This window comes from Pezoporus wallicus, unplaced genomic scaffold, assembly GCF_028554395.1.
Source record: "Pezoporus wallicus isolate ANWC-B61680 ecotype Strahan unplaced genomic scaffold, APGP_CSIRO_Pwel_v1 contig_4485, whole genome shotgun sequence".
Lineage (NCBI taxonomy): Eukaryota > Metazoa > Chordata > Aves > Psittaciformes > Psittacidae > Pezoporus > Pezoporus wallicus.
In genome coordinates this window covers 594,310-617,564 of record NW_026641983.1, presented here as the reverse complement: position 1 = coordinate 617,564, position 23,255 = coordinate 594,310, and the positions used below count along the sequence as shown (strand labels likewise).

Genomic DNA, 23,255 nt, shown 5'->3' with positions numbered 1-23,255 from the left:
GATGTAAGACTTGGAAGTAGGCCAGGTTAGATGGGGCTTGGAGCAACCTTGTCTAGTGGAAGGTGTCCCTGCCCATGGCAGGAAGTTGGAACTAAATGAGATTTAAGGTTCCTTCCAGTCCAAACTAGTCTGTGTTTCTATGATTATGCTGAACAGTGCCACATACCATTCTGGTTTGTAAGCCTTTTTTAACGTCTCTTCCCAAAAATTAGAGATATAAATTTGAGGGAAATCTAATGACTTTCTGACAAGGTATGTGGTTTAGGCTCTAAAGAAGTCATGTCTAAGAAAGAGCAGAATACCACTGGTGACAGGAACATTGCACCACAAATTTCAGGAATGGCAGTAAAGGTTGTTAGCCATTTTATCTGACATGAATAGGAAATATGCTATATGTGGGTGAGTATAATTAGGTCATTGGTTTATGAATCTAAAGCCCCAGTTTCCCAATGTTTCTTAAAATTAACCTCAATGTATATTTAATATATATCTTTGATTTGGCTGAAAAACATAGCCAGAAAATTCCCAACTGGGTTATACAGCTTCATAGACATAGGTTATTCCAAGGAGGATTGGAAAGAACATATCCTTATGAAATTTGCTCAATAGCCTCCAATTTCAAATATTGTGAGATTAACAGGCTTTAAAACACAACCTTGGTGCTACAGAGCTGTCAGGTAGGGAAAAAATCCAGGGGTCTGTATGCCACAGTCATTTCCTTGGACTTCTCATGGAGGTAGGGTATTGCAAGATGCAATGACTGCTGCAGGCTGCAAGAGTGGCTGGGTATTTCTTACAAACTGACTTCAAGGTGCATTGGAAGAGTCTTGTTTCCAGATCTCCTTTTAAAAGTTGTTTTATTTTCCCCTCGAATGGTAGGGTTGGAATCTGGCCTTGAAAATCAGTGCAGTATGCATTACTTACCATTGTGGGGGTTTGCAGTAGCAGTAGTCTTATCAGGACTCCTCTGTATGACATTTCCCACTAGTCTTTTCTTCAGACATCCTGACAAATCTTTGTGCAAGGGCTGACATCCTTCTTGCTGGGGATGTGTACGGGGTTTGTGTGGCAAGGTCTTTTAGAAGCTTCCCCCATGTCTGATGGACCCAATGCAGCTGGATCCAAGATGGACCTACTGTAGACCCCAAGGTCACTGCAGAAGGAGGGAGGAGGTGCTCCAAGCTCTGGAGCAGAAATTCCCCTGCAGCCTGTGGTGCAGCTGATGATGAGGCAGGATGTCCCCCTGCAGCCCATAGAGGTTCATGGAGGAGCAGAGATCCACCTGCAGCCTATGGAGGATGCCTCACTGGAGCAAGGGAATGCCCAGAGGAGTCTGTCACCCTGTAGGAAGCCCGTGCTGGAGCAGGACCTGTGGCCCTGTAGAGAGAAGAGTCCATACTGGAGCAGGGGAAGAATGTGAGGAGTCATCCCGTGGGGAACAGAGAAAACGTATGATGAACTGACCACAACCCCCATTCCCTGTTCCCCTGCACTGCTGCAGGGAGGAGGTGGAGGATTTAGGAATGATGTTGGGCCCAGGAAGAGGAAAGTGTTTTAAGATTTGGTTTTATTTCTCACTACCCTACTTTGATTTGATCAGTTGCAAACTAATCTCCCCAGGTCAAGTCTGTTTCGCCCATGACAGTAACTGGTGAGTGATCTCTTCCTGCCCTTATCTCGACCCACAAGCCTTTCATATTTGCTCTACCCTGAGCTGAGTAGAGCAGTGATGGAGCAGCTTATGTGCCTCCAGCCAGGGTCAACCCAGCACGTTGCGTTTATTCTCAGGATTGTGGTTTTGATTTTTTATATTTTTCTTTTTTGAAGATTATCTTAATTTCCTATGGCACAAAGAAGCGCTATTAGCACCGTAACTCTGCAAACCCTTTAGTGATTCTGGGACTTGCTACTCCATTAAGGGAGTCCACATTTAGAAAGGATAGCAATACATCATCCATTGGAGGTTCTGCTAGACTAGGGTGTACATAACCCTTGAAAACCATTCCTGCCACCAAAAGCTGCCTTTTCTGAAGCTGGCCTAGGTCCATCTTCTCCTCATTTGGACCCACACTGGTTTTATGCCAGCCAGCTGCTGTGTTCCTGTTCTTGTCAGAGCTAGCACTTGGATTTTGCCATTTGGATTGCTGGACAGTGATGGTGGAAGCAATAAATGAAGTGCACGGGGAGGCACAATGGGAAAATAGGTGGTTTTGCACTCATCTGGGACATAAGCCACTGCATAAGCTGCATAAGCCACTGTGGCTTAGACACACATGTGCAGTGCGACTATTCTAAACCTGTGCCAATAACAACTTGCTTTTACTACACAGCATGACATCAGCTTGCCTCTCTCCAGCAGCCACCTTCAGTCTGCCAGTGGCAGCCTGTCTGTGAACGTGATTTTTGTCCAAACCTGAGTTGCTTTGAGTGGCCATCAGGAGGCCCATGTTTCTCTTCCTCACCCAGGTTTGTTACACTTCAATTTTTCATATTTGCACATACTAGCAGAGAAGTAGGAGTGGGTGTGGTGGTGCTGGTGCAAGCACAATGGTTATGAGCTTCAAGCCTCCTGGAGACCAGTCAGGTCTGGTGAGGCAGGACAGTATCTGTGAGGGAATTTGAATCACTTGGGTTTTTTGCTTTAAAAAGAAGTGTCTTTGGATTCATCATTCACTCTGTTGATTTAATTCTAGCTGTTTGCCTCATATTGATCTGGATTGCTCACCAGAGACAGTTTCACTAGAATCTTCAGCCAGTGATGAAAAGGAAAAATCCCCACACCTCTGAATTAAGCATTGTCTATAAGAAGTGCTTTCTAGGAATGGTTGGTTTTATCACACTTTTGTTGCCTAATTTGTGGCTGCTGACGCAGAATAAACACACAGAAGTGCTGAGAATGAATGACTTGATATGATAAAGTAGTGCTTTCTCTTCCTCTGCCTCTGCCCCCAAGGCATCATTCCTTTTTTGATGCAAACTTCAAAAGAATTGTCCTGAGTGTTCACGTTAATCCCACTTTTCATCCCACCTCGTAAAAGAGGGATGGCTATGTTTTTACCACTCTCATTTCTAAAAGCAGTAATGCAGAAAACTCAGAAGAGGTATATCCTTTCATAACTTCTTGCTGGTTAAAGGCTTGAGAAGAACTGGGTGGTTATGATAAACCTCCAATCCAACTCCAAGCCTTCTGAAACTGCTCATTTTTGTAGTGCTGGGAACAGCTCTAGAATGCTCAAAGGAAGCAAAACAACATCTTGCTATACAAATTCCATCTGGGAGAACAAGTATTTATTTCTGCCTTGGTTTTACAGCATCTTTAGAAATCAAATTAATGTTTCAAGCTTTGTATGTCTATCTACCAACTCTTCTGTCTGTTGGGCACTTCCTGTTCAAAGTCAGTTAGCTGTGCCTGCCTGTCTGTTCATTAAACTGTTGTACAGAGAATAACAGAGTAGTTTTAGTACAAACAGCCTCCCTTTCTGTAGGTACAGACATCTTGTCTTTTAGCAGCAAACAATACTATACACATCAGTTGCTTTCATATTTACTGCAGTCTACCCCTTGTGCCTGGGGACAACTCTGTCTTAGTTCATTCCCTAAATAGTCTCTGAGGCTGTAGATTAACACATTATTTTTTTTGTTATTGGGAATTTTTTGGCTAGCAGAGGAAAGTTGATGATTGTTGCAGGGACACCTTCGACTAGACCAGGTTGCTCCAAGCCCTGTCCAACCTGTCCTTGAACACTGCCACAGCTTCTTTACACAACCTGTAGAACTAAAACACAAATCACAGTGGAATATTTTTTTCCACTGGAGTTGACTGTAGTAGCCTGGGGAACATAAAGAGGGACTACAGAGCGCTGGGAGAGGTGGTTAGGGGATCTGGAGCTCAGGTGGTCTTTTCATCAATTCTCCAGGGTACAGGGGAGGACCTAAAAAAAGCTAGGAGGATTAGCCAGGTTAATAACTGGTTAAAAGGGTGGTGTCATAGTCAGGGGTTTGGGTGTCTTGAACACGGAACATGGAACACGGGACCCAAGTTTGTAGGCCAGGTCTAGTGGGGGCTGGTGGAACTGCTCTGATAAAGAAGGGAAAGAGCAGTTTTGGTAGGAGGCTTGCCAGACTGGTCAAGGAGGCTTTAAACTAGATGTGCCGGGGGAGGGGGGCATCATTCCTTCCCAACACACCCAGTCAGTTGCCAGCACCTATAATAAATGCTTGGAGCAATGCAGAGATATCCGAGCCGCTCCAGCCAATGAGCCGGCTTCAGTTGGAGCTCGGCTCTGATGCCTCTATACAAACGCCTGCAGCATGGGGAACAAACAAGAGGAATTAGACTTGTATGCACGTCTACAGGGGTATGATGTAATAGGCATCGCAGAAACATGGTGGGATGGCTCTTATGACTGGAGTGTTGGAATGGGAGGTTACAGGCTCTTTAGAAAAGACAGGTCTGGCAGGCGGGGAGGGGGAGTTGCCCCTTATGTTAGGGATAGGCTGGAGAGTATGGAACTTTGTCTGGGGACAGGTGAGCAGTCCACGGAGACTTTGTGGGTCAGGGTTAAAGGGAATATAGCTATGGGAGACATTACTGTGGGGAAATGTTACAGACTGCCTGATCAAGGAGAACATGTGGATGAAGCACTCCATAGACAGATAGGAAAAGCCTCACGATCGCAGGCTCTTTTTCTCATGGGTCTCTTCAACCACCCTGACATCTGTTGGAAGGACGGTACGGCCCAGCACAAGCAATCCAGGAGGTTCCTCTATTGTGTAGAAGACAACTTCCTTCTGCAAGTAATAGAGGCGCTGACAAGGAGAGGTGCCATGCTTGACCTCATGCTCACCAACAGGGAAGGGCACATTGGAAATGTGACTCTCCAGGGCAGCCTTGGATGCAGCGATCATGAGATGGTCGAATTTGAGATCCTCAGGACAGTGAGAAGAGCGTGCAGCAAGCTCACTGCCCTGGACTTCAAAAGAGCAGACTTTGGCCTCTTCAGGAACCTGCTTCGGAAGGTTCCATGGGATATAGCCCTAGAGGGCAGGGAGGCCCAAGGCTGTTGGTTGATATTCAAGGATCACCTGCTACAAGCTCAGGAGTGTTGCATCCCAACCAGAAGGAAGTGCAGCAGGAGGGCCAGCAGACCTCCTTGGATGGACAAGGAGCTCCTGAGGAAAATTCAAATGAAAAAAGAGGCTTATAATAAGTGGAGGCAAGGAGAGGTGGCATGGGAAGAGTACAGGGATGTTGTCCGGGAAGCTAGGGACCAGGTTAGGAAAGCTAAGGCCCAGTCAGAAATAACCTTAGCTAGAGGTATTAAAGATAACAGGAAGGGATTCTACAGATACATAGCAAATAAAAAACAGACTAGGGAGAATGTAGGCCCACTCAGGAAGGTCTCAGGATTGCTGGATACACAGGATTTGGAAAAGGCTGAGGTTCTGAATGACTTCTTTGCTTCAGTCTTCACTGGCAAAGGCTCTGACTAAACCACCCATGTCTTGGAAGGAAGATGCAGGGACTGTGAGAATGAAGACCTTGGGTCCACTGTAGGAGAGGAACTGGTTCGAGACCATCTTAAGAACCTGAATGTGCACAAGTCCATGGGTCCTGATGAGATCCATCCACGGGTCCTGAAGGAGCTGGTAAATGAAGTTGTGAAGCCGCTGGACATCATATTTGAGAAATCATGGCAGTCGGGTGAAGTTCCCGATGACTGGAAAAAGGGAAATATAACCCCCATTTTCAAGAAGGGGAAAATGGATGACCCAGGGAATTACAGACCAGTCAGTCTCACCTCTGTGCCTGGCAAAATCTTGGAGCAGATTCTCCTGGAAGGCATGCTAAGGCACATGAAAAACAACAAGGTGCTTGGTGACAGCCAGCATGGCTTCACTAAGGGGAAATCCTGCCTGACCAATTTGGTGGCCTTCTATGATGGGCTGCAGAACTGATGGACAGGGGTAGAGCAGTTGATGTCATCTACCTGGATTTGTGCAAAGCATTCAACACTGTCGCACACGACATCCTTGTCTCTAAATTGGAGAGACATCAATTTGATGGATGGACCACTCGGTGGATAAAGAACTGGCTGGATGGCCGCACACAAAGAGTTGTGGTCAATGGCTCAATGTCCAGCTGGAGACCAGTAACGAGTGGTGTCCCTCAGGGATCTGTGTTGGGACTTGTCTTGTTCAACATCTTTGTCAGTGATATGGACAGTGGGATTGAGTGTGCCCTCAGCAAGTTTGCCGATGACACCGAGCTGTGTGGTTTGGTTGATACCCTGGAGGGAAGAAATGCCATCCAGAGGGACCTTGACACACTTGTGAGCTGGGCTGATGCCAACCTTATGAAGTTTAACCATGCCAAGTGCAAGGTCCTACACCTGGGTCGGAGCAATCCCAGGCACAGCTACAGGTTGGGCAGAGAAGAGATTCAGAGCAGCCCTGCAGAGAAGGACTTGGGGGTGTTGGTCGATGAGAAAATGAACATGAGCTGGCTTCAGTGTGCGCTTGCAGCCCAGAAAGCCAACCATATCCTGGGCTGCATCAAAAGGAGTGTGACCAGCAGGTCGAAGGAGGTGATCCTGCCCCTCTACTCTGCTCTTGTGAGACCTCACTTGGAGTTTTGTGTGCAGTTCTGGTGTCCTCAACATAAAAAGGACATGGAACTGTTGGAACAAGTCCAGAGAAGGGCCGCGAGGATTATCAGGGAACTGGAGCACCTCCTGTATGAAGACAGCCTGAGGAAGTTGGGGCTGTTCAGCCTGGGGAAGAGAAGGCTGTGTGGAGACCTCATAGCAGCCTTCCAGTATCTGAAGGGGGCCTGTAGGGATGCTGGAGAGGGACTCTTCATTAGAGACTGTAGTGACAGGACAAGGGGTAACGGGTTAAATCTTAAACAGGGGAAGTTTAGATTGGATATAAGAAGGAAATTCTTTCCTGTTAGGGTGTTGAGGCACTGGAATGGGTTGCCCAGGGAGGTTGTGAATGCTCCATCCCTGGCAGTGTTCAAGGCCTGGTTGGACGAGGCCTTGGGTGATATGATTTAGCATAAGGTGTCCCTGCCCAAGGCAGGGGGGTTGGAACTAGATGATCTTAAGGTCCTTTCCAACCCTTACGATTCTATGATTCTATGACTTCATGCATCATTATTTGTCTCTATCTACTCAGTAGCTGCTCTGCAAGAGGTTCAACTCCAGTTCAGGTTCACTATTGACTGACAGTTGTTGTTTCACAGAATACCTTAAACACACAGGTAAAGTGATTACTGTCTTCTGTGAAAGGTCTGCATCCAGACATCTTTCAGTGTGATTTTGGCCATCACAGGAAGCTTCAGCTGAGGAGCTGAAGACTGAGTTGATGTATGGAGTTGAAGGAACATCTAGATGATGCTTAGTCAGATGGTTTCGTTTTAGTTTGTCCTGTAAGAATCAGGGATTTAGACTTGATGATCTTTATAGAGCCCTTCCAACTTGAGATATTCTATGATATTCTATGCCACCGTCCCTGCCATACTTTACTTTCATACAGATTGGACGTAGAATGCACCTTATTTTGGTAGTCTGATGTTTTTTATAAACACGAACTTGTGCAACTTGGAAGCATGTGTGTAGGGCATTAGCCTCAGTGCTAGTTTTGCAAGCAGCTGTAGGAAAGACTTTGGGCAGAATAATTTCTGCTGATAAACGGCAGTATTCAGGCTCAACCTAATGACTCATTATTCTGTTATATTATTTCATTGTTTCCTCCACAATGGAACATGTCTCTAGCCTAGAAAAACAGAAACAATTGATAAAATATAAATGAATGTGCTTCCCAGACCTCTGAAATTTCTCACACCCCACCGCACCAAGGCCCTCAAGGCCCTTGTCATATTTTTTCACTGGTAATATCCAAGACTGCAAGACAGACCCCTTCCTGAAAGACTGCTGTGACAAGACATACAATTTTATTGGTGCTTTGTATAGTGTTTTGGCATTCTGGTCTGTTTCCTTAGTCTCATTGCATTCTCAACAGATAAAACAGCTTTCAGTCTTTTTCTTCTAGAATAGAGAAAGCTTAAACTCTAAGGAACTATGTTAAGCTCGAAACTTGACAGTTTGACAGTACCAGGCCCTCACCATAATTGCTTTCATTGGTTCCCACCAGATTTAGAATCAGCTTTATTACTGTTGCCTGAATATCTTATTACAGTTAACAATACTGGGTATGAAAATGTAGAATGGATTCCTCATCTCATAGCAGCTGGTGGAAAGCTGGTTGAAAAATTATTTTAAAGGTTATGTTGGTTATTAAAACAACCACACAGTTAAACAGCCGTCTCAGTTTGCTGCTTTGTTACAAATATCTATCTTTCATCACAATTTTTGCAGGGATCAATTTAAATTATTTCATTAATTTTTCTTTAAAATGTCCTCATAGTTTAAAAAAATGTGAATGGAATCAATATGTCAGCACCTATTAATTTCTGTATTGATTCTGTTGTATACTTTACATTAAGAGACATTTACAATGAATGCTATGTACCTGACAGAACAACGCAAAGGCAATTACATACAAAGTAAACACACAAATATCACCATCGAAACCTAACCAGTGAGTAGGATGTGCTTTGGGTTTGTTTCCTTGCTTCTGGTTTGTGTCAAAGAGCAATAGCACACACAACCAGGACAATCTTGTTTGGGTTTTGTTCTGTCGTTAGTTGTAAAAGATTAAAAGCAATAAGATGGCCATACACTTTTGACTTCTGTCTTTCTTGTGAGTCCAGACATGTCTGTGGGAGGTGGGGGGAAGGCAATTAGGTTAAAAATACAGACCACTGACCTGCTGCTAAGTCTTGGGAGGCTGTTGTTGGTCTGTTATGTACAAAGAACCTATACAAAACAAAGCCAGTGGGAAACTCCCATCTTTTATGACCAGACCTATAATGTTTAACAGGCAAGAGTATATACATTAATGTACAATACGGTCAATTGTTACACTGCCTATTATTAGTAATAAAACTCTTTGGAAGATTCACTGAAGATTAGGAGGGCTGCATGCCAGCAATGTCATGGAGAGAATTGCAGCTCACCCTGCACTGTTCTGGCACAAGTGAATACAGGAACTTGTGGCCCCTGAGATGAGTCCTCAGACCCGAAGAGCTTTGGCAATCCCATGTGCAGTCACTTAAAAAGTCCAATGACTTAGCCTAACTCTGCTCTGAGAGAAGCTGATTTTATGAAAAGGAGAGCTATGCTTGAACAGAAAATCCAGGATTCAGACTGAATTCTGAAATACTCTTTGTTCTTTTTCCTAGTGACATCAGAAATGCTTTCTGCCTGCCAGATTTATTGGGAAGCTTTTCAAACAACCATATTTATTCAAAATATTGCTTGAAAAAATTGCTTTTTAAAAGACTAGGTTTTTTAAATTGTTTGCATCCCTTTGTACTATCTGAACTGTTCATTTTGAGCATGAGAATTTTTGCCAGGGCTGAGACAGTTACGTGCTGTGCTTCAAATGAGAACTCTTCTGCCTTGCTCTTTCACTATCCCTCTCTTTCTTTTGCAAAAATTCCTATTTCAGACAGAACCAAGATTCAAAACATTGAAACCATCACATTGTTAATTAACAGAAGGCAGTGACTTCTCTGCAGTGTTGGACTGTGAACCTACTATTGGCTCTTATTTTTTCCTTTGGAAACAGAAAATGGAGACGTCAGGCGAGGAGCTGTACTTGAAAAATGTGCATTACCCTTTTCCTGTTTCCCAGTACTGTAATGTGGATAAAATCAGACAGGTTTCTAATAAGTGGACCTGTTAGCAATAACCCAAGATGCAGGTGTAATTGCAATTTCCGTGATTCATCTGTATAGCACACTGGCTTGTTTCACACAGGCAGCATCTGTTTCACATGCACACCATGATTATTCTACTCTGATTGACATCCACCTTCTCTTAATAAAGTCCCACCTGTAAAGTGCTCCATTTTTTCTTAATGCATTTGTTAGATAAAGAAGTCCTTTACAGCACTGTGCTGAAACTCAGAAAGCTATCTGAATTTGTCAGTGGTGCAGCACCAGCACAATTATGAATGCTCTCTGTGGATTAACTTAATAAAAATATGTGGTTTTAATGCTGATTTGAACCAGACCAAGTAGACTTTGGTGGAGGCACTTCAGATTTATATCAATATATCACAACATGAGATAAAATCTGGCTTAGGCTGTGGAACTGAAATGGCTTTCTAAAAAAAAATATTGTACATTGGTATCTTATCAATTTTGTCATGTTTTCTCCCCTTTTCATTGTATTCTATGTTTTCTGCTGTGTTTTTCCTATTTCAATGTATTACCTGTGGAGATCCTTGAAGATTTTGGGAACAACAGAAGTTTGTATGGGCTCAGGGGGTCACAGGACCATTTTGTGAAAAATAAATGTACTGAATGTTACTGAATACTCAAAAATTAACCCTGGCTCAGGAAGCCCCTGAGCTGCAAATAGTTGGGGGCTAGAAAAGCACTTGTGTTCTTCAGAGAACATCTGCTTTTGGGGAGTGTTGGACCCAAGGAAACCTGGTCCCATATTTTAGGCATCCGGTAAATTATCTTTCTCATTACCTGTTTAGACTGGCTGACATGGCCCTTTTCTTCATTACAGGAAGGCACTCATTTCAGCCCAGTGCAGGTCAGTGACCAAAATTGCTGATTGTTTTTTAGTTAGGCTTGCAAGTGAAGTAAAACTTGCAGGTGTCCATGCCTAGTGCCGAATAAGACAGGTACTGAGCAGGCTTGGATCTCTTTGGGTAAGGGTGGTGAGCACAGTGGAATGACAGCTTGTGTGACACCAGTATCACACATTCTAGTGCTTGCATTTGTGAGCCTGGTTAGTAGTCTTGATGAGCCTGATAGTCCAGCCTCAGGTGCCTGAAGTCTGTGCAAGACCACAATCGTAATTTGCTGATTGACTAAGCATCTCTGAAAGGCTGGAGCCTGAGAAGAAACATCTTCTAGAGGAGCATGGGGTCCCTGAAACTGCACCTGTATTGGTGGAAATGTAGTAATCAGAAATTTCCATTTAAAATCAGGGTTGTTACTGTGTTTCAGCTTGCTGTGCTTGTTAACTTGTGTCTTGTCACACCTGCCCACTGGGCATCTCAGTTTCTTTCTCAAAACCGAGATGGGTATCCTGCCAAAAAAGAGATCGGACTTGACTGGTGGCCATTGTGGGGTCCCCTCCCGTCCACCTTTGGGGACAGACCTACAGCAATTCCAGCACAGTCACAGCCGGTTGGAGTGTGACTGGTGCTAATTGACACCAATTAAGGCTTTGACCTTCATTACCATAATGCTGGGGGAGGTCCATGTGTGCATGAGTAAGCTGAGACTTGATCCTAATACAATATATAAGCAAACAGTCCTTCCAGAAAAGGAAATCTCTCAAACTTAATGGCTAAAGAAACTTTCTGTGAATTTAACCATTTATGAAAATAAAAAAAAGTAGAGGGTCATTAGGAAGAAAAACCTGCTTTATGTAAGAATTTTTGTGAAAGCAACACACAAGGCCAGTTGCATCCTTTGGGCTAGTTGGGGTTTTGTTGGTTTTGGAGGTAGTACAGCCTTTCTTAAAAATCTTACAGTCTAGACTCTTTTTTCAGCATTTGTCCAACAAGTAGTGATGTGGCTATTTGGTCTGTTGTTACATGTTACTAGTAAAGTACTTACTGCAGATATTGGTGGTTAGGCAGACCCTGCAAGCGCAAATGGATGGAGACCAGTTTGGGTTTTGGAGGAGAAAATATTACTTTTGAAGCCCGCTATACAGGCTGTCTTATAGCAATTTCATCATGAGCTGCAGATGATTCCTGCTTCATATAATAATAGAAAACATAATTTGAAAGTGGCTTCTTTAATCCACCGAATAGGCATTTTGATCTCTGAAAGGAAGATTGTTAAAGCATCTCAATAACATGTCTGAAGTGAAGTATTATCAGAGTTAAGAAGTTCAGGAGGCAGAGCAGGCTCTTCAGCCCACATTCGCTTTGTGCACCCCAAAATAAGGAGTAGAGTTCGCTTTAGGAGGACAAAGCCAATGTCTGTTCTCTACCCTTGGTGAGCAGATGGGTAAGGTGTGATGGGTAAGGTATGATGAAAACGGAGAGGAGAAAAACTTCAATTTTATCCAGAAAACACTGTTTGTTTCAGTGTCCAGCTCTGTTCTGTCTCAGCAAACTCTACCTGTTTTTACTTTTTTCCTGATGTTTTCAAAGGTAGGCAAGATATGCTGTTGACCCTTCTGTTTTGTTTTGTTTTGGGTTTTGTGCTGCTGTTTGAACATGTTTCATCTCCCAGAGGTGTTGCTAGGCAAGTATTTGATCTTAAATATCAAATATTTGATCTTATTTCAGAAAAGCATTGAACGAATCCATATTTGCAGCTGGGGGCGGGGCGACAGGAGGAACATAGGAAAGGTTCAGTAGAAGTTAAGAGACAGCAGAAAGGAAAGCACAATTCTTGGTACTAAAACAATTTTATATACAATAGAGGGGAGGAGAAAGCTTGTTACACTTTATCTACTCCACCTTACTTGTAAATTGTAACCTGCTGTCAGTTTATTCAGTTCAGTGCTCCCAGATCTATAAAGAACTCCCTGCTGCTCTAAATGCATTGTGTCATTAGAAAATACGTATGTAAGTCATATCCACATATTGTACTGATCCAAAGTGTTTTTCTTGCAATAAGCTAATTAAAGTGAATGATCCAAAGCTACTGAGCAGATCTGTGGATAAACAAGTAATCTGGGCAATAATAGGTTTCTGGTGGTGCCCAGGTATATGTGTATAAATTCTTTAGTAAGGAGAAAAACTTTGGTTAATTCAGTCATAGGATGTTTCTAAAAGATCATTTTTAATATTACATTCATGGATTCTTCTATAGCCTTCTGAGAGGGGATACTTTTAGCCATACCTACTATTTTAGCCAAGGCATTAGGGAAAAATTCTTCCCTGTGAGGGTGGTGAGGCCCTGGTACAGGTTGCCCAGAGAAGCTGTGGCTGCCCCATCCCTGGCAGTGTTCAAGGCCAGATTGGATGAGGCTTTGAGCAACCTGGTCTAGTGGAAGGTGTCCCTGCCTGTGGCAGGGGTTGGAACTGAGTGAGCTGTAAGGTCCATTCCAGTACAAAGCAGTCTGTGATTCTGTGATATCTGAGTACCCTGGTCTAGTATTAAGAATGAACTCTTCTTCATATGGGCACTGGACTAATCTATTTTTCTTTAAGAATAATATTAATTTTATCAACTTGTGAAGTTGTAGGTTGCAGGCTGAAACTGTAGTTCAGGAGGCTTTCACAGAATTACAGAACAGCAGGCTGCAAGGGACCTCAGTGGTCAACTGATCCAACCTTTCTTGGCAAAGCATAGAAATACAGAATCACAAGGAGGCTTTAAACTAGATGTGTTGAGGGAGGAGGGCATCATTCCATCCCAACACACCCAGTCAGTTGCCAGCACCTATAATAAATGCTCAGAACAATGTAGAGATATTCCAGACAGTCCAACCAATGAGCCGGTTTCATTTGTATAGATGCCTCTATACAAATGCCCATAACATGGGGAACAAACAAGAGGAATTACAGATGTGTGCACATCTACAGGGGTATGATATAATAGGCATCACAGAAACATGGTGGGACGGCTCCTATGACTGGAGTGTTGGAATGGGAGGTTACAGGCTCTTTAGAAAAGACAGGCCTGGCAGGCGGGGAGGGGGAGTTGCCCTTTATGTTAGGGGTAGGCTGGAGAGTACGGAACTCTGGGAACAGGTGAGCAGTCCACAGAGACTTTGTGGGTCAGGGTTAAAGGGAACATAGCTATGGGAGACATTACTGTGGGGATCTGTTACAGGCTGCCTGATCAAGGAGAACCTGCTGATGAAGCACTCCATAGACAGGTAGGAAAAGCCTCACGCTTGCAGGCTCTTCTTCTCATGGGTGACTTCAACCACCCTGACATCTGTTGGAAGGACGGTACGGCCCAGCACAAGCAATCCAGGAGGTTCCTCGATTGTGTAGAAGACAAATTCCTTCTGCAAGTAATAGGGGAGCTGACAAGGAGAGGTGCCATGCTTGACCTCGTGCCCACCAACAGGGAAGGGCTCGTTGGAAATGTGACGCTCCAGGGCAGCCTGGGATACAGCGATCATGAGATGGTCGAATTTGAGATCCTCAGGACAGTGAGAAGAGCGTGCAGCAAGCTCACTGCCCTGGACTTCAAAAGAGCAGACTTTGGCCTCTTCAGGAACCTGCTTCGGAAGGTTCCATGGGATATAGCCCTAGAGGGCAGGGAGGCCCAAGGCTGTTGGTTGATATTCAAGGATCACCTGCTACAAGCTCAGGAGTGTTGCATCCCAACCAGAAGGAAGTGCAGCAGGAGGGCTAGCAGACCTCCTTGGATGGATAAGGAGCTCCTGAGGAAAATTCAAATGAAAAAAGAGGCTTATAAAAGGTGGAAGCAAGGACAGATGGCCTGGGAAGAGCACAGGGATGTTGTCCGGGAAGCTAGGGACCAGGTTGGGAAAGCCAACCATATCCTGGGCTGCATCAAAAGGAGCGTGACCAGCAGGTCGAAGGAGGTGATCCTGCCCCTCTCCTCTGCTCTTGTGAGACCTCACTTGGAGTATTGCGTGCAGTTCTGGTGTCCTTAACATAAAAAGGACATGGAACTGTTGGAACAAGTCCAGAGGAGGGCCGCGAGGATGATCAGGGGGCTGGATCACCTCCCATGTGAAGATAGGCTGAGAAAGTTGGGGCTGTTCAGCTTTGAAAAGAGAAGGCTGTGTGGACACCTCATAGCAGCCTTCCAGTATCTGAAGGGGGCCTATAGGGATGCTGGAGAGGGACTCTTCATTAGAGACTGTAGTGACAGGACAAGGGGTAACGGGTTAAAACTTAAACAGGGGAAGTTTAGATTGGATAGAAGGAGGATGTTCCTTTCTGTAAAGGTGGTGAGGCACTGGAATGGGTTGCCCAGGGAGGTTGTGAATACTCCATCCCTGGCAGTGTTCAAGACCAGGTTGGATGAGGCCTTGGGTGATATGGTTTCGTGTGAGGTGTCCCTGCCAATGTCAGGGGGGTTGGAATTTGATGATCTTAATGTCCTTTACAGACCTAACTATTCTATGATTCTAAGATGGTTTGGGTTTGAAGGAACCTTAAAGATCAACTGGTTCCAACCCCCTGCGATGGGCAGGGACACTTTCCACTAGACCAGGTTGATTTAGCATGACCTAGACTAGTTGTCCCAGCACCCTGTACAGCTGAATCTTAAAAGTATCCAGTGTTGGGGAATCCACCACTTCCCTCGGGAGACTATTCCGATGGCTGGTTGTTCTCTTGTGTCCAGTCTGAATCTCCACAGCAATAGCCTGTGCTCATCACCCCGCATCTTTTCCATGTGACTCCCTGTATAAACGGAGTCTCCGTCTTCTTTGTAGACACTCTTTGTAAGCACATGCTTAACTTTAGGCACGTGCTTAGCCCCTGTTGAAGTCATTAAGATTAAAACAGCCACTCAGAGCCTCAGTACTAGAAAAGGAGTGGAAAAGATGTGGAATATCTGAAGCACTATCTAAGTTTTAGGGTTGCTGGATTTTCCTCCAGTTAAATACTCTTATTTTTGTGATTTGATTCAACATATGTTTTTCAGATGGAAAACCTGTTTGTCCACCACTCCAGCCCATCCTCGTGGACAGCAGGTGGAGGAACATGAGGACACACATTTCCTGTGTGAAAAATTGGCTCAGGGATTTTTATTTGTCCCCTTAAGTCCCTGGCAACTGTTTATGATTACCTGGAGGGGATAAGAAAGGATTAGGGAGAGAAAGCAGCTTCAAGGTTTGACAGCCTAGAAAATGCTTATGACACAATTTAGCCGCTGCTGGTGTTTTGTAAATGTATATGTGATAAATAGCACTTAATGACTATGAGAAATGACTTCTAGTATTTGCTAATAAATTTGCAATGTACTAGATTTATGAAAGACCCTGACAAAATTCTTAAACAAACTTGAGTTTTCCTTACTAGATACTCCTGTAGTTACAATTATGAGATTTGGGTTTTTTTCCCAGTGAAGGCAGTGGTGCTAGTATGTTCCTCAAGGTGAATGTGGTCTAGTTTATTTAAGAAAGAAAGAGTTTAAGTGGAAATGAGCCACAGAAATGTGTGCCACTTCTCTAAAACAAACATGGTTTAAGCTTTTTCTTAGAAGTCACATCTATTACTATGTTTTCAAGTAGATCTTTGTTAGTAAGCATATGCAGGTGTGTTTGATCAGATTAAAAGATCCATAACTATATTTATATTGCTAAACCTATGTTCTTTTTAAACAAGGTCATGCATCTATGCCAACTGAAGTTAATTGGGAATTTGCAACTGAACAGATACAAGTGCCTAAAAAAGTAGTGTCACCATTGTTCATCTGCATGGCGTGTGGCCTGTAAAGCCATTTTGGACATAACATATGGTTTCTGAGGATCTCTAGGCCATTTATTTCATAGGACTAAATAAACTGGCTGAGTAATTAATAATATTGAGAATTGATCTAGACCAGTCATTGGAAGTTGTAACGATTTTGAAACTTAGATCAGTAAGAGATGTATGAGAATCTTTTCAGGGTAGGAGATTTGTTTGTAATTTTGTTCTTGCTGCAATGACTTTGTCAATGTTTGTGATATTTAAGGGATTCCAAGTTCGCTTTTCTTCCTCCAAAGGATTCCAGGGACATGTGAAGAAAAAAACAAACCATTTATATAGGCACAAATCAAAATTATCCACCATTTGATAGTTTCTGGTTCTAGAAAACAAAGAGTGGCACTTGCAAGAGCTTAAGACGGTGTTTAGCAGTTGTCCTGTGTTTTGAAGTTTTGCTTTAGGTTTTGTTTATTGAGGGAATTCCAGACTTACCTTACTACACAGTGACTGGAATGAATGCAGGTGCAGTTGCAGTTTGTCTTTCAGGCAGAGGTGGAAGCTTATTGAGGAACATCGATTCCCTGGATGAATATTAAATTTGTTTTGCTGCACTGAAAATATTCTTCATTAAGTGAGTAATTGAACAAACTTACTATTATTAATAATAGTTTATATTATTACATTATTATAACAATCTATTATAAATTTATTAAAAGCAATATTAATAAAAATACAAACCTCATAATTTATTATTATATGGTTATCATCATCATTGCCTGTCTGCTGACTTTAACTGAGACTAGACTGTTTAGTATACTGCATGTAAGAAAATGCCACACATAGAAGGTTCTCTAGGAGGAATGGAGACAATAACCCTTAAGTGTTCTTTTTAGCTGTTTCTTGAGTATTTTTCTCTAGCCTCTGTGAGTTTGTGCTGGGGCCAGGTAAAACTTGGGCTCTGATTATATCTGACACCGCAGCATTTTTCACAGGTTGAAACTGGCCAATAAAATTTCAGTTTCTTCGCTAATAACAAAAGCGAGAGTCCATCAGCTGTAATTTCAGGCCATGAAGGTGATTGTATCCAGCAAGCTCTTCATGACTCACTGGGGCTTACATTTTGCAAGATCAATTAGAAATATATGTGTTTGTTTTCTTATTATTTCTAGGAATAAATGCCAGAGTAGACTGTATCTGGAAGCTGAATACTCATAATACTGCCAAAGCCTAAAGGCAATTAATGAGTTTCAGTTTCCATTTGAAATGGAATTAAAATTTAAAATGCTTCTATAATTTACCATATATTGTAGTCATTGTAGCATATCAGTAAAGGGGAATAGCTTCATCTTTTTCATCACATGTAGTTTCAATTTAATCTACTTACAGTTTTAATATTAAACTTTAAAAACATCTGTCTGCACACAGTGCTCTAGATGCATCTATTCATGTAAGAGGCTTTTTCCCCTCCTCCATTACACAATTTCTTTTTCTTTTCATGGTTGAACTTCCTCCTTTTTGGCCAGGAGCCTTAGGCAGTCAGTGTGATGTCTCCCAAGAGCTCACACTGCAGGGCCTTGGTTATTCAAGGCCAAGGTTTTACATATAGCCATGAGCTTTACTCAAAGCTCTTTTCATAATCCTTCCTTAATAACCATGGCTGGTGAGTATCCCTCTTCTGAGGACTTTCTGTGAAAACAATGTTTATACAGCCAAGACAGCAGACTGATGATAAATCAAAGAATAGAAGTTTTTCTCTCAGGGTGGACTAAAAGTACTGTCTCTGGAGCACAAATGTTGCTCTGAGCTTTTGCCCTATCAGTCACAATGCAAGCGTTCATTAGTGTTTGAGATGCCTCACCTTTGTTTCTATGCCAATGCTCTAATAAATATGACTTCTCTGTTTATGAGCTGCTGCCGCCACCTATTTTTATGATACCAGCGAAAGTATATATCAGATTATATCCTCTGTTAATATCTACTCTGGTTATTAAGCCTTACTTTTTTTTTTTTTTTTCAGATTAATGCCAAAAGCGAACCATTAAACCAAGCTAAGGAAAGAGAGACACACTGAGAGATTCAGCCTTTTCCTAAAACTCTCCTACACATTTTCTGGGAGAGCTGAAATCTCCTCTTTTAATAAAATGCCAGCTTTTGGTTGGAACTGCTTGTTTTAATTACTAAAAAAGTAAGGGGAATCATGCAATGGTCTAAGACACAAGGATGCCTCCTAGATTACTTAAGTTTCTTGTGAAACTTTTATAGCTATGTGAATTTACAAGAATATTTCTCTTTTCAAAGCTCATGAGAGTTGCTTGAGAACAAAAACTTGAGTAAAATTGTAACCACAGTGTGCTGGACTGGCCATGCAAGCATAGCTAAATGCAAGAACCTTTCGTATTTTTAGCAAATAGTACCTCAAGATGAGCAGTTGTGCTGATGTTGCAGCCTCTGACCTGATTTTCCTTCATCATGGCTACACCTTTTTTTGGTGTTTTTCACAGAATGCTAGACTGGTTTGGGTTGGAAGGGACCTTAAAGCTTATCCAGTTCCAGCCCTCTGCCATGAGCAGGAACACCTTCCACTAGACCAGGTTTCTCCAAGCCCCATCTAACCTGGCCTATTTGCCACTCAGAAGCTCTTCTTCATCATGTCATTTGTAGTAGTTGTATAGGAGCCTGTTTTCTATGTCATACTGCTTCACAAACATTATCTTGTGGAACAGGCTGTCTGTGGCAGCAGGAATAGTGTGCAGATGTTCTCTAGGATCTGTGTGAACTCGTCACGAGAAACAAAAAGGACTAGTCCATCCATCCTGCTTCAAAAGGAGGTGGTGTGTTTTCTCCCAAGCTATGCAAAGCCATCACCCTGCATGGTTTTGCATTTCTGCACTGTTGGTTAGTTAGGTAATAAAAGTGTTGCGTGTCTTCTGTTTCCTATGGCTCCTACTCAGCTGTGGAAAGAAATATCAAGTAATCTAACCACTTTCTTCCAAATCTCGGGCCAGAATCTCAGCTGGTGTAAGTCAGCAGAGTTCCACTGACATTATTAGTACTCCAGTGATTCACACCAGCTGTGGATCTGGTCTTCTGTGTCAATTTATGAAGGGAACTAAATGTCAGGAAATATGAAATGATTTCTTATATAGTCAGCAGTTCTCCAGATGTGTTAATGGAGTTTAAGTTTACCAAAAGGCAAGATTTTAAAAAGTGATACAACAGAAGAGTAAACTTTCAAGAAGAATGCCTTGCTTACAGACTTTTTGGCAAGAGAAGATATACAACTCACTGCAATTTAAGGAAATTAACTCAGTTGTGCATAAGAGTATGGTAATACAGCTTCAATGAGAATCCAAGATGCAAAATAATTGCACAGCACAAACCAAGCTGTTGGCATTTAGTGAATAATTGCCATGCAAACAGGAATCATCAAGTCTTAAAACCAAAATTAAGTTGCTTATGAACTTCGTTTAAAGAGATTAATGCTTCTACTTTGCAAGTATAGTTGGATTTACACACAGGCATTCTATTACAGCTTTTGGAGATTAAATGAGGACCATGTTATTACAAGAACACAGAAGCTTAATAGTTCAAACTGTGTAATGTTAAAACTCAACAGTGGTTTGGATTATAGATGTGATCTCATGTACAGTGTTGAAAATAGTTATTTTAGCCAATGAGGACTGTTGTTTTGAAATTGCTTAAGCACTGTCAGGCTTACTTTTCAAAATCAGAAAATGCTGGAATGCTTTAGATCAGCCTAGAAAAGGAAAAGAACACGTTCGATAATTAAACTCAAGTGTCACACTGTGTTGTTGTAGGCTACCTATATTTTAAAAAATAAAAAAAAATTAGGGTACAAATAAGTTGATTGATTGCAAACAATCAGAACAGCATGGAGTGATATGATCTTGCTGAGCAGTCAGTGGCTAAGGGTTCTGTTCTGGCAGGTTTGTTGAGTGACTTCTGATGAGGCACACATCTGTCTCGATGTCACTGCATACCAAAAGGGAAAAAATGCTTGGACATAATTTATTCAGACCTGAAGGAAAGTGTTTTATAGGAGTTTACAGAAAAAGCTAGTTAGACTTCCAAAGAGAGTAATTCTCCTAATCTAAACACACTAGTAGTTTGAAAGTAAAGTGATTTCAGAACTGGAATAATATTAGATTGCTTTTGCATGCCTTATTGCAGCAAGGCCTCATATGGCAGCATTTGAGGGTAACACTTGCCATCACTTCTGTCTGTTTTTTCCCATCCTGGTGGCTGATGTATTTGCCTTGGCAATGTACTGATTTTTCACGTTCTGTCAGGATTACACCAGTGGATTATGCCTGGGCATGAAGCCATCAACCCTTAATGATACTCCAATCAGTCCAAAATCATATCATAGAATCCTATCATGGAATGGTTTGGGATGGAGGGGATCTTGAAGCTTATCAAGTTCCAACCCCCTGACACAGGCAGGGACACCTCCCACTAGACCAGGTTGCTCCAAGCCCTGTCCAACCTGGCCTTGAGCACTGCCAGGGATGGGGCAGCCACAGCTTCTCTGGGCAACCTGTGCCAGGGCCTCACCACCCTCATAGGGAAGAACTTCTGCCTAAGAGCTCATCTCAGCCTCCCCTCTGTCAGGTTAAAGCCATTCCCTGTTGCCCTAAAGGCTTCTGTCTGAAGCCCCTCTCCAGGTTTCTTGTAGGTCCCCTTGGAAGACCATTACAAGGTCTCTTCTGAGCCTTCTTTTCTCTAGGCTTGATGTCCTTCATGAGGACAGTCAAAGGAGTGCTAAACAGGACAAATTGATGTAATGTGGCATGTTATTCAATGTCATGGGTGTCTGATTCAGGCGTTTTCAGTTTCAGTTTTCAGGTAGGACTCTGTGGTGTCCAGCGATCTAAGGGCAAACCCGCACCCAAGCAATCCACATGTCAGTGAATTGCAAGTGTTCCTGTTTGCATACATTTATAGCAAATGTAAGCATTACACACGTACAGCGGAAGGCCAGGGATTTGAAAGTTCCCAAATACATGGACTCATGCCTTATGGAAGGATTTTTTTCATTTGCCTTTGTTTTCTTCTGCTCTACTTTGGAGAAAGGCTAGCATTTTACCTGTGAGGCAACTTAGCCTGATTCTTCAACATGCTTCCATGTCAAACCAATGGACAGCAGATGCGTGCTTAGTGCCAGGAAAAAATAAAGAGACTCAGAGAGCATTATCCTCTGCAGTAACAGAAGAGCAGATTCTTTCCATGTTTTCTGCATTTGTTCTGCTCTCCCTAGCTCTCCATGTGTAAATTGTGGGTGAAATAGTAATTATCAAGGTCCAAAAAACTGTAACAAAATAGCTGAAACCCTGACACTTATAAGCTGAAGTTCATCTGTTTGTTTTACCATTGCCATCTCAGCAAGTAATCAGGTCTTACATAAAGCTCAAAATACACTATTAAATGGTTACCTTGGCACTGTGTATGTTGGAACTGTTTATATCTGTATCTAAATTTGTTTCAAATTTCTTTTCTTTATATTTCCAGACCTGTTCTGGCCTCACAGAAGACATTGGAGAAGCATTCCCTGGATACCATGTCTCTTGAAACACTGGAAAACACTTGTGAGCCAGAGGATCTATTTGATGACATATAGCTATGTGCTAGATGAGAAACTGGGAGACTGCTGCTTCTGATAGAGATAAGCTGTAAAACTAAAAGGATTTGTTATAGCCACTGAGCCAAAATCTTTACTCTGAGGTGGTATTCAATGACATATTGCTCTAATTCTCTTGTGTGGCACTTTTCCCCATTCTTCACTATGCTATTGTAGACCCTTGGTCTCCTAAACTTGATTTGTGATGGTCTGGAAATATGTTTAGCCTCTGTGTAGATCTTTTATCATGTGTATGCAGGGATAGGGAGCTCCATTTTTACTTCCTAACAGTCTCTGGCTGCTGATTGTATATAGGATCAAATGGTTTCAAGGTGTCCCTAGAGAATGTCAGATGTAAACAAGATGAAGGCTATCACTGTCCTTACCTAATACACTGCCCCTTTCTTGAGAATCTCAGCACAGATGTAGTCTAGCTAAATCATCTTCAACTTTGACTGAGATATAGCTTCCTAAACTGTGAGTTAGAATACCTTCTGTCTTGAAGTATCCAAAGAAATGTCCTTTCACTTTTTACTTGGATGTTCTCTGCCGCGTTATGCGTTGTAAGATATTCTTGCCTTTCACAGTAAAGTGCATATAAAGTCAATATTGACTGTGTTTCAACCTTCTGTAGAAACCCAGAAATAGAAAGCCTTTGCAATGGTAATTTTTGGTCTTTCATTATTTTTCTTGAAGTCATTTCTAAAAAAATAAAATGCATTCTAAAAACGCATCAATTTTGGTTTTATTTGCTTAGAAAGTCTGTGACTAAAGGGACTAGTTAGCAAAGTATGTTATTGCATGACCTTCTCCTGCCCAAAGCTGATGCATTCATTTAGAATTAAGGCTTCATCAAAGAAGAAATTAGACACATGTGTTTACTGTCAGCAGTCAAAATCAAGTGTACAGAACTAAGCAGGCATGTTGCCGTTTTTTAATTGCTTTGCGATCTTAATCAATTCTCATTTAAGGCAGAGGGATCCAGTTCTTCCATCTCAAAAAAGATGTCATTCAACAAGTGTTTTAAAGGCAGGAGTAATCCCATTAAAGTCAGCAGAACTATGTGACATAGTCCTGCTTCTGTGCTCCGTGGCTTGCAATGGTCCTTGGAAGCTAGCTGGTATTTTTGAAATGGTGGCTTATTTAGGCCCTGATTCTGCCA

The 23,255-nt window shown here is 42.4% G+C and overlaps 1 protein-coding gene across 1 annotated transcript in view; it reads left to right on the top strand.

Annotated features, from left to right (window-relative positions):
- The window catches only part of XRCC4 (X-ray repair cross complementing 4), a 183,831-nt gene extending 161,089 nt beyond the window's left edge, over positions 1-22,742 (top strand). Inside the window, exon 8 of the mRNA XM_057426405.1 lies at positions 21,985-22,742. Coding sequence (XP_057282388.1) covers positions 21,985-22,093 — 109 coding nt within the window. The 3' untranslated portion in view covers positions 22,094-22,742. The remainder of the gene's footprint in view (positions 1-21,984) is intronic.
- The last annotated feature ends 513 nt before the right edge of the window (positions 22,743-23,255 follow it).